Source organism: Aethalodelphis obliquidens, unplaced genomic scaffold (assembly GCF_003676395.1).
Source record: "Aethalodelphis obliquidens isolate GAN/ISIS:26980383/991018 unplaced genomic scaffold, ASM367639v1 scaffold36, whole genome shotgun sequence".
NCBI lineage: Eukaryota > Metazoa > Chordata > Mammalia > Artiodactyla > Delphinidae > Aethalodelphis > Aethalodelphis obliquidens.
In genome coordinates, this window is record NW_020837980.1 from 19,638,350 (window position 1) to 19,650,619 (window position 12,270).

Sequence of the window (12,270 nt, forward strand, 5' to 3'; positions counted from 1 at the left end):
CTGGGGGAAGCAAGCTGTCCTGTCATAAGGCAGCCCGGGGAGAAGAAACCCAGTTGCCATGTTGTGAGGCCATTCAGGCTGTGACTGAGTCCACGTGGTTAGGAACTGAGGACCACTAGCAGCTATGAGTGAGCGTGGAAGCAGGTCTTCCTCTGGTGGACCTCGAGAGGACCACAGCTCCGTGTGACTGCCACTTCCTGAGAGACCCTGAGCCATAACCACCCAACCAAGCCACTCCTGGACACATAGCCCACAGAAACCGTGAAATAAATAGATGTTTATTGGTTTAAGCTGCTAAATTGGGGATAATTTATTGCACAGGAACAGATAAGAACATCTCCTCCTGTTAATATCTTGCTCCTTCCAATTCAACAACTCTTGCAAGAGACTCAAAGAAAGAAATTGTTAACGAAACTTACCCATTTCCTCAGCCTGGCTTATATTATATTATTAGAGTCACCATGCAGGATGTAGTTTTTCTGTTGTTGTTTTATCTATGATAGATGTTGCCAATTCAGGAATAGATTTTTTTTATTTCTTGTAATAAATGAAGGGATATGGGGCTTCCTAGTTCATTCTACCACCAATATTAGCTATGAAGAGGAGAACATGTAGTGCAGAAAAACACTTTACAGAAGAACTTAAAATCCAAAGTGAGTAATCAGGAAGTAGGGAAACCCATATACCTTCAAATAATTTCAAGTTCCCAGAGTCAGACGAATTGCATCTTTGGTTGTAGGGAACTTGTAGATGTGAACTGAAAGACAAATTTTTGAGATAAGGAAGTTCCAGCAAAGATGGGAGCATAAGGAGAATAGTTTAGAATCCTTTCACCATCCAAAATGGAGTAAAATAAGAGAAAGGAAAAAAAAAGTGGTATGATCAGTGCTGAAACTATAGGACAGGTATTGATATGTTGGCCAACCTGTCAAATCCTTGTGTTGGGGGAAACTACTTCAAAACGTGTGATCCCATTAAAGCTTCTAATCATAACTGCCCAAACCCCAGGCAACTGGGGTTGGTGTGTGTCTAGGCCAGTCATAGTGATTGGATGAGGAACTGGCATGTGGTTAAAGCATATCTAGTCAGTGTCTTCCAAGTGGAAGTCTTCCATAGGCAAATATATGAATGAATTGCTAAAATGAGGGGATGGCATATGGAGCTGCTGGCAGTCATTTTGGCAGCCACACATGGAAAGAGCTAGAGATGGATTAAAGCCTTTTGATAACATTTTTGAGCCACTGAATCCAGTCATATTTGAGGTCCCTGTTATATGCATATTCCATTTTTTCTACTTAAGTTAATTTTAGTTGGGTTTCTTGCATTTGGAACCAAATTAATCTTTGTGGAAAAAGATTGCTAATTGCAAAACACAAATTTTGAGATATTTCTGCCAGAAAGAAAGACTATTGGATTTTCCTAAATAAGAAAGTAGCATACATTTTGTGAAACGACTGAGTGTTATTTTGTCAAATTCCATAAGTTTGACTTCCCGAAGCTGGAAGATTGAATGCAGCGAGTCATATTCTGCTCCTTTTGGAGCCTTTTTTTCTGTCACAGACCAACAGTATTTGAGGTGTTCTGAGGGGCTAGAAGGGAGAGTAGATATTCCTTGTCATTTTTTTTTCCAACCTGGCTTTATGTAGATACTTCTTGCTTTATGTCATTAGCAGTAGGAAAAATGTGAGCTGTTCTAGTTAGAGCTTGGTAGAACAAATATAATTTCCAAAAGGTCTTATTAAGACTTGCTAAAATTAAATGAAGTACATGTTTATTTTGAGAAGAAATAGAGTATATATTTACTAATTTGAGGACATAAAGCTAAAAGTTCTATTACATTTGGTGAATACCAAAATCAGGTTCGGAAATACTCTCAGTTCAAAGCTACAATCAATGGTGTGTGTTCTGTATTAGATTTAAAAATGAATTACTAGGGGGCTTCCCTGGTGGCACAGTGGTTGAGAGTCTGCCTGCCAATGCAGGGGACACGGGTTTGAGCCCTGGTCTGGGAAGATCCCACATGCCGCGGAGCAACTAAGCCCGTGCGCCACAACTACTGAGCCTGTGCTCTAGAGCCCACGAGCCACAACTACTGAACCTGCACCTCTGGAGCCTGTGCTCCGCAACAAGAGAGGCCGCGACAGTGAGAGGCCCGCGCACCGCGATGAAGAGTGGCCCCCGCTCGCCGCAACTAGAGAAAGACCTTGCACAGAAACGAAGACGCAACACAGCCAAAAATAAATAAATTAATTAATTTAAAAAAACCTCAAAAAAAAAAAAGAATTACTCAAGTAGCAGTTTAAAAAAAATCTATTTGTTTCTGTTAACTGCTAGTTCTGTAGGTGTTAATAGTGTGAGCTAGGAGGTAAGAAAATAAAATAATACTCAGCATTCATTAACAGAAGTATAGTGAGTAGACCCGGAGTTAGGATGAATCTGATTCTGAAGGAATGTTCCTCAAATCCACTCTTCTTAGTACATGAAGTTTGTCAGTCTTTTTCAGAGATGTTCATGAATGGGCTCTGTGACACTGTAGAGATCTACCAGGATATATTCTCATCATTGTCTGTGATTTCAAGATAGATGGAAGCACTCAGTGAAATCCAAATGTTTATTTTCCACTTGATGTCAACAACCTCAATGTCAGGTTTCTTTTTAAATACTGATTTTGTTATGCCCATTGTAAAAGTGTTGTTCAACCCAGGAACTTTTCCCAACTTCGTAAGAAATGGGAGTGAGTAGAAGTTATCAATGTACCATGACAGAATAAATATCAGAAATAGTTCCCTAAATGAAACAAAAAAACACCAGAAGAGGAGTTATGTAAACTTCCCACCAAGGATGAGATTTAAGGTTAAAGGAAAGTAGAGAACGATTTACAACTTGGAGCAGCATAAGCTCTTTAATCTTTGTTAAGAATTCCAAACAATCATTCAAGTCCTTATTCTAATCATATGTGACAATCTGGCCTTTTTGGTTTTTCATCTGAGATATCAGAAGTGTGTTCACTAATACCCTTTATCATGAACTACCCTTCCCTACTTGATTTTTTTTTTTTTTTTTTTTTTGCGGTACGCGGGCCTCTCACTGTTGTGGCCTCTCCCGTTGCGGAGCACAGGCTCCGGACGCGCAGGCTCAGCGGCCATGGCTCACGAGCCCAGCCGCTCCGCGGCATGTGGGATCTGCCCGGACCGGGGCACGAACCAGTGTCCCCTGCATGAGCAGGCGGACTCTCAACCACTGCGCCACCAGGGAAGCCCCAGATGTAACTTTTAAAACAAAGGAGCAGACTATCATTAGGGATCCAAGCTAGACTAGCCACTACCTTTCTAGAATAAGAAAAAAATCAACTGAATTTATAAAAAGGTACTGAATAATTTCCCTAACTGTATAATAATACTTATATGTCTACTTTGACACAGAATTTGTATGGGGTATGTGTGTATGCATCTAAGAATTATATGAACAATAATGTCCCTTGTCAGGATAAAAACAACCAACTCACCAGAGATAAAAACAAAGTTTACAAAAGAATATCACATATTTGTAGAATTTTTGGACATGTCTGTGTGCATATATAGTGCTGAGTTGACATAGTAATTAAAATAAAAGCAGCTGAAAATGTATATACATCTTAAGGCCAGCAGGTGGCAAAATTGTGCTTGCTAATGATATTACAATTTTGAATACAATAATTCATAATTTTGCTAGTAATTTTAGAGATTATAATTGTAAACATTTTTTAAAACCATAAAAAATGAAGAAATTTTTGTTAGGATTTACAGTTGCCATAATTATTCAGTGGTAGAAGCAAACAAACAAAAAAACCCCAAAACAACGTAGAAAATAAATGTTGAAAAGATGTGGGTTATAAATTAATTTTGATGGAGCAGTAGGTCAAGTCTGACACTAGGAAGAATGTAAGAACCATAAGAGCTTTGTAAAGCATACTCTTACTCTAGGGAACAGGGCTATGGGGTACTCTGATGTATCCACAATGATGATGATACATGTATATGCAGATCTCCAGAAAGATTTAGATTTCTAAGCTTCATTCATTATGTTGGACACTATATAAGAAGTTTCCTGGGTCGGGGGTAGGGGAACTAGATGAAGGTGGTCAAAAGATACAAACTTCCAGTTATAAGATAAATAAGTACTGGGGAGGTAGTGTACAGTATGATGACTATAATTAACATTGCTGTATGGTATATTTGAAAGTTGCTAAGAGAGTGCACTGTAAAAGTTCTCATCACAAGGAAAAAGACATCTTTTTTTTGGTATTCATACTAGATGATGGATGTTAACTAAACTTACTGTGGTAATCATTTTGCAATATATGTAAATCAAATTGTTACGTGTACACCTTAAACTTATACAGTGCTGTGTGTCAATTATATCTCAATAAAACTGAAAGAAAAAATAAATTTCCTAATGGTTGTCAATGGGATTATCTTGTTTTAGGAAAGGTGAAGTTCTAATTATACTGGTTATAGTTAGATTCAGTACTGAGGATAATTTGGTTTAGAATCCCTTTCAGTAAAAAAGTTAAAAATTACTTTGTACTTATTAGAAGTAAGCATAGTTTTAGTTTTTAGATTTACATTTCAGTGTTACTAAACTTTTCTTTAATGACCTATAAGATAACAAAAGATTTAGGCAACTATGCATAGCCCTGGGTGCTTCTCAGTGGAATTTAGCAGTAAATGTCTCATTAGGATTAAGTTCTCCCTACTCATGTACTAATCTTGGAAAGGTGAAGCTATAAGAAGTAGGGGCCTGGGAACTTCCCTGCTGGTGCAGTGGTTAAGTATCTGCCTGCCAATGCAGGGGGCACAGGTTCGAGCCCTGCTCCGGGAGGATCCCACATGCCCTGGAGCAACTAAGCCCCTGTGCCACAACTACTGAGCCTGCGCTCTAACACCTGTGAGCCACAACTACTGAAGCCCGCGTGCCTAGAGCCCGTGCTCCGCAACAAGAGAAGCCACTGCAACGAGAAGCCCGTGCACCACAAGGAAGAGTAGCTCCTGCTCTCCGCAAGTAGAGACAGCCCACGTGCGGCAGCGAAGACCCAACGCAGCCAAAAATAAAACATTAAATTAAAAAAATATAAATTGAAAAAAAAAGTAGTAGGGACCTATTCCACATAATAGAAGCACAGAAAATAACTATAAAAAGATGAAGTCTGGGCTATGGGCTGAGCATTGTCTACCAATGTATTTATTGTCTTCTCCCTATTAAAATGGCATTTAGAGATTAAGTTCGGTGCCTCTCCTTTCCTTAAGAAGCCTGTGTTAGAGACCCCAGCCTTGATCCAAGAAAAGCTACTAGTATCACATCCATAGCTAGTCTCATGCAATCTGGAGAGAACTGGATCCTATTCTGGAACTGAATTATTGGGAAAATAAAATGATTGTCCATGCTTTCTTGCTGATCACTTCCCTCCAAAATAAACTTTTTATAGTCGAAGTAATGAGTTTTTTGTTTTTTTGTTTTTTTTTCAGTTTGAGATCAGGAGTGTTGTAAATAACCTGTTTCTAATGTCAGAAGAGGCTTATAACTGAGCTCTGCCCTAGGCCTAGAACTTAAACTTAGAAGATATTTCAGTGTTCAAGCCATGTTGTCTTGAACTTTACTGAAACAAAAGGTCCCAGTAGAAATACGCACGGATGAATACAGAACGTGATAATGTTGAATCTCTGATGGTTCAGGTGTTGTGTCTGCTGCTCTTGATTAAACCTCATGTCCTCCAAGGCAGGGGCTTTCATAACTGAAGTACAGAAACCAGGGGGGCACCTGCAAAACCCATTCTTCCACAGTCCACCCACCTTGACATTGGTTAGGGCTGTCTATCGAGATCTGTGCCCTGTGCTGGATTGCCCAGAATAAACCATTTAAAAATGGATCAGATGGTTGGTTTGATCCATTAAAAAAAAACTATTTTTTTTTGGAGGGGGATTATTTGAAGGTATAAAAGCTCGGGTGACAGATGGGTTATTTTCAACTTTAATAATTTGGAGGGACACCAACGTAGATACGGCTTCAGAAGACTAAGGCATTATCTTGACTTGTATGTTAGTACCTCTGTTTCTTAGACGCAGGTTTAAATGAGTTAGCTTTAAAATAACTTCTTTTCCCTTCCATATGGATCTAGCCTCTAAATTTTAAGGCTTCTATTAATTGTACTCGTCTTTGCAGTTTGAGATGCTTTTTATCAATTAAAAAGCTAAAACAGTCTTTTGAAAAACAGCTCTTTTTTAAAATTAAACATCTTTTTGTTTCTTTATCTGTTGGACACAATCTCTATTACTGTGCCAATGATTTTAGAGCCAAGATGTTCTAAGTACAGTATTTCCTTAGTGGTTTTGCTTTTTCGTTGTGTGATGATTTATTTTTCCTCATTTTGGTTCACATGAAAAAGTATACCCACTCTCCCTCACCCAGTATATGAAAGATCTCCAGTCCACTTTATTTTTCACTGATGGCACTCCACCACCTTACTGTGAATAGATCCACTTGGTGCTTGAAAGCCATAAGGATGAGCAAGAATTTCCAATGTTCACTGCAGATCCCTAATTAGGACAGAAACTGGCAGGAGTGCCCTCAGATGTACCGCAACTAAGATGTACTTTACTAAGAATTCCAGTGTTTCTTCATTTGTTGTAGGCACCAGGAATGTCCTTTGGCCTTTCAGTTCTTCCAAGGTCATTGCTGAGATTTGTATTAGTGAGGAGTGGGGGTGGGGAGGAGTTGGTTTCAGCTGCAGAAGATTCATGACCTGACCTGGTGGTAATCCTGCTGGGCAATAGGCTATCATGTGTTCTTGCTGAAATCGCAAGGAAGTTTCCACACTTAGGGTAATTCAAGAAATAGACTGATGTGACTCAATCCAGCCCAAGTGTTGGAAATTCTGATAGCTATTAAAGGGGTTCTTCCCTTGGTCCACTGTGTTTGGAATCTTACGAATCTACTCCTCAGACTACCTTCCAGGCATTAGGATTTTCCTCTCCTTCTTTTGTACCTATATTCATAAACTTTCTATTCCGCCACCACTTTATGTCTCCATGTGTAAGTTCTGTTTTCTTCTTGACTCTATCAAATGCTATTGATGCCCCAAGAAAAGTCTCCATTAAAATAGGACTGCAGAATTTTGTAACCGGGAATTTAGTTCGGCCTCCTCAGGACAGCGATGACTGAGCTTCAAAATTCATGTTTTTACCCGATCTCCACTCCATCATGGGAAGGAAAGTGTTTTCTTTCCATCCTAGGGGAAATGAATGTCCTTTCCTCTGTGTCCTCCATCGCCTTCACCCCTCTTCCCCACAAATAGGCCAACTGGCTTTAGGCATCAGAGTATAAAATACTCGAATTTAATATCAAATAATATTAAATATTTATATTCTAATACAAAAGGCCCTCAATAATTATATTAAAAAAAGATATCCTCAAGTATTACTCAGGTAATACTTCTGTTTGAGAATTTGAGAAAAGCGACGGGATTATTCAGAATTACCTATACATGTAAAAAAAATTGAATCCCTCATCAAATGTATCTTTAGTAATAAACTTGAGATGCACTTGTGGTTTGGCCAGTTACTCTGACCTTAGGAAAGTTACTTAACTTCACTAAATCCTAGTTTCCTTACCTGAAAAAATGATGATGAAAATATCTTCCTCATAGGGTACACGGGAGGATTATGATCATGTAAGTAAATAACTTTTCATAGTTCCTGGTATTAAAATCTCAATAACATTTTAAAAACATGCTGATAGTGATATGTTCTTTTTTTTTCAAGGTTTTTTTTTTTTTTTTTTTTTGATGTGGACCATTTTTAAAGTCTTTATTGAATTTGTTACAATATTGCTTCTGTTTTGTTTTGGTTTTATGGCCGCAAGGCACGTGGGATCTTAGCTCCTTGACCAGGGATCGAACCCACACCCCCTGTATTGGAAGGCAAAGCCTTAACCACTGGACCATCAGGGAAGTCCTGATGATACATTCTTTTAGCCAACTAATCATAAGTATTTTTACCCTCAATTTTAAAATCCTTAAAAAAAAAAATCTTGCTCCCTAACCCTTAGGTTATGTGTTTACTATGATCACTATTTCCCTTTAAACTATTAAGAGTCTCCATTCCCCCAGCATTCTTGTCAGGTGAACTGCATAAACAAGTGTTTTTCTTTATTGATCAGAATCATGCCATCTCTTTGCTTCTTCAAGTTTGAGATCTCTGGGCCAATCAATATTCTTCAAGGCCTGAAAAAGCTTGATTTATGGGAGAAATAAAGTAGATGACTTTAGTATCAGGGACAAACACATCTTTATTTCTTTTATTGACTGCTAAGTGTAGAAAAACCAACTAATTTGGCATTCATTCAACAATATTTACTCACATTAGGCAATGCTCTAGGCTGGGGATTGAGAAAATCTTTGGCTTCATGGATGTGACCTGGAAGGATGCCAGGAGGAATAAAATTCCTTGTAAATTAGAATAGTAAGTGGTTAATAATAAGTAGAGCAAAAATCTTGTTTTCTTCCATGGGAAACTTTACTGAGTTGTATCATGTAGGAAGAAAAATACACATCTGGTTTTAAGAGCAATTGTTAAGAATAAATGGTAAATCATGGAGCTTTCATTCAGTTCCTACTATATATTTGCTGATATTACAGGCTGTAAAATTCGATAGGATATAGTACCTTCCCTCATAGGGCTTCTAATCTAGTGGAGGATATAATAATAAATCTGCTGAAGTGCCTTAGTTTCTTCAGTGTAGCAAAACACTAATATGAAGAAAAAAAGGTTGAGGAAGGCACATGTTCATTAGCCACCCAAATCCCTGTATGTCACCATTCCAGGGCTAATGGCAGCCTCATTCTTTTGTGTTACAAATTGGGACATTAGTGCCTCTAGGAAATAGTGGTGCCCACCATTTGTAAGCCCATTGGCAATACTGAATTATTTCATTGATCAAATTACATTTCTGATATTTTAGACTAAAATGTTTTAGTCCCTGCACTTTCACAGCAATATGTAATTACCAAGGGAAGAGATCATAGTCCGGAAACCTGTCTTCTTGGATATTCTTTAAAAAACTGCATCTGATAATTAATGCACAATTAAGCACAAATAAGGAAGCCTATGAAAATGGCATAGGTTGATATTAACACAGCCCTTTAGATGGATTAAAAGAAATGATCTCTAATCTGGTCAGGAGCATCTGGGAAAAACTTAATGGAAAAAGTGACGTGTAAGTTCAGCCTTAAAACACAGGTAGAGTAACCATAAGTCAAAAAAAAAAATAAGGTACAGAAGGTTGAAGAAAGTGTATGACGTAGAAAGATGAAGATGTACTCTACTTTGGCTGGAGACAAGGAATGAAGGGTAGGAAGAAGTTACTCAAAGCAAGACATTGTGCTACAGGGGGCACTTATTTTATATTCCTAGAGTACACTTGTTTGTTGGATACAATTAGTGGAATACAGAACACTACAAATAGTTTAAATCTTTACTTTGGCAAATAATTGCCCCTTTCAGCTCAAATGTCTCTTCCTGGAGGGTCTTCCCTACACCCCCCATTGTCAGTAATCTACAAACCTCCTTCAGTACTAAAACTCTCCAATGGAAAAGCAGGCACTCCATATGAGAGTTTTAAGTTTTATTCACAAGTTGATGAAATATTCTGTTATAACAAATACTCTTTACTGTGTACGGTATGTATCAAGCACTAAGTCAGGCTTATTTTTAATTCTTGACTGATCTTTCAAGGTGGGTATTTTTACTCTCATTTAATAGAATTGAGAAAACTGGGGTTTAGGCAGATTAATGGGCTCACCTGGACCACAAAATTAGTTTGTATTTTAACAGAGGTCTGCCTGATATCTATATCTAATATATATATATATAGATATATCTTCGCGCACACACACACACACACACACACACACACGGCTAAGAAAAATCACCGTTACTGTTAGACTGGTAGTGAAAAACAGCAGTCCTCCACCTTTCTGTCTATCCCTGATTTTCTTTCTCCAGAGACTACCAATTTTAACTCTTAGCTATTTCTTATTGTACTCTTTCTAAGTGACAAGTTATACTGCTTTTTTAAAATCAACTTTTCTATATCAGATCTTGATTGATTCTCCCCCATTACATATACATCTCTCTCTTCTCCAGTCGTTCCAATGTTACCTAATAATTTACCTGTATTCAGTGTTTATATAATTAAAACTGGCTTTATATGATGAGTAGTAATATTCTTCACAGTGGAGTTATGCAGTGTAGTTCTTGAAAAACTTTTTTATTTTTCCCGGGGTTTATAACTGCCTCAGCTTTGCTTCCTTAATTAGAAAAAATTTTGCAGACCACTAATTCGTCTCCAGACTCTGAAATCTAAAAATCTCTTGACTCCAAATACATCAGGTAATCTGAAACATTCCACCCTAACTCTAACCTCTAGGCATTTCTTGTTGACCTCATGCTGTTCTCCCCTCCTCTTCTCTCTTTCATATAGTTACATTTAAGCAATTTTATGGCTACTCTTTAATAATAAAATGCCCTCTTCCCCCATCGACAACAGAATTTTCCTCTCAGCTTCCCACTTTAAAAGACACCATTACCATTCCAGGTACCCTCACTTTTACACCATCAAGGCTGATAACATGTGCATTCAAACTTTGTAACTGTAAGTATTCTCTTAAGAAGATGAAAACCATAAACAGCATTTACATTATTACGATTATTTAAATGTTATTCGATAAGTCGCCAAGCTTTGTGCTATGACTGGATTTCCTTCTTTGGCTCCAAGATTTTGAACTGCATGTTACTCATAGGGACACTGAAATAGAGTCCACTTTCTTACACTCCCTCTGTTCAAAATCCTGCAGCATTTTACATTGTTTGGTATTTGAAGGATGTGTTTCCTGTGCAGTTTTTTTCAGTGAAAGCTTCTGATCGTCATTGTTTTTTCTTGTGGGATGAAGAAATATATGCCCTCCACAGCATATCCTTAAGATCTCCAGCTTCTTACTCATTCAGCGTCTGCTTATATTCCAGTCTCATACTCCCGAAATTTACTTATTTATTAAATTAATATGGACCATGAGCTTGTTGTACATTTTTGTCCTGAAAATTTTAGTACCTTTCCCTTTTTGTCATGCAGCCTGTTCGTCCCGTTTTTGTTTTAAGGATGCACAGCTTCTTAAATATTGTCGTGGGTCTTAGCTGAAGTTCTTTCTCGGCTCCCGGAATCGCGTATTTCCTCTTCCTAATCTCGGCAAGGTCTCAGTGACAGTACAGGAGCTCGGCTGAGAGCGGAGAGCACAGCCGCGGAGGGAGCCCAGGCACTCTCGCGAGACAGCGGAACTCCTCGCCCCCAGCTCCGCGGCGCCGCGCGGCCTCCTGGGAGTCGGCCATAATGCAGGCCCGGGATACCGGCGGCTTCCTCAGTGCTCTAAAAGTGTACCTGCAAGCGGATGTTGAGGACCACGGAGCCCGCGATGTAGAAGTACGGGAAGTTCATGCGCAGCTGCCAGGCCAGCTCGAAGAAGGCGAGGAGGGTGCGGGAGAGCCCCTTGCAGAAGACCCCGTACGAGCCGGGGGCCGCGGCCAGGCTCGAGGCTTTGAGAGCCAAGGATGACGGAGCCGCCGCGGTGGCCATGGACGTGGTGTCGCCGCTTGCCCGGTGCGGTGCCTGGAGCGCAGGGTGACCGTAGACCCCGCGGACCCCCGACTGACGGCGGTGACCGGGAGGGGCCGGGGGCTAAGCGGCAGCTGGGCTTACACTCGCGCCTGACGTAGCCGCAGCTGCTTCCCTAACGGCGGTGAGGCGGGGGCTGCGGCTGGCGCTCCGCCCCTTCCTGTCTGCTGCTTAAAACGGTATTCAGCGTTTAGCGTTTTAACTCTTGGTAGGTCGGGAACGGGTTATTTATTTACATATATGCCATGCAGTTATTTTGTACAGCATATACGAACAGCCTTACCGATACTGTTTTCACTTTAAAATGAAGAAAGGAAGCTAAGTAAAATTCTGGAACTTGCCCGAGGAGCTTGCATTAAAACTCGGGTTAGACTGATCTGTGAACTGGGCTACTAGCCAGGAATCTTACCCATTTGATTCCGTAACATTAACTTTAATATTATGGCAAGGTGATCTCCTTACATAAGCCAGTTTGGGCACAAAGTCTCCGTATTTATATCATGCTTTAACTTAAAGGATCACAGTCTCAGGCAGTGGATTTCCTATGTATTAGGACGATTTCAGGTGCAA

At 39.5% G+C, this 12,270-nt stretch overlaps 1 protein-coding gene across 1 annotated transcript; it reads right to left on the bottom strand.

Moving 5' to 3' along the window:
• Nucleotides 1–8,304: 8,304 nt before the first annotated feature.
• On the bottom strand, nucleotides 8,305–11,823 carry SMIM10L1 (small integral membrane protein 10 like 1). Its single transcript, XM_027129597.1, has one exon. The coding sequence runs from the start codon at nucleotides 11,659–11,661 to the stop codon at nucleotides 11,455–11,457; it is 207 nt and encodes a 68-aa protein (XP_026985398.1). The 5' UTR covers nucleotides 11,662–11,823; the 3' UTR covers nucleotides 8,305–11,454.
• Nucleotides 11,824–12,270: the final 447 nt, after the last annotated feature.

Coding starts and splice junctions, on each gene's coding strand:
- SMIM10L1 (XM_027129597.1), bottom strand. CDS start 11,661: ATGGCCACCGCGGCGGCTCCGTCATCCTTGGCTCTCAAAGCCTCGAGC.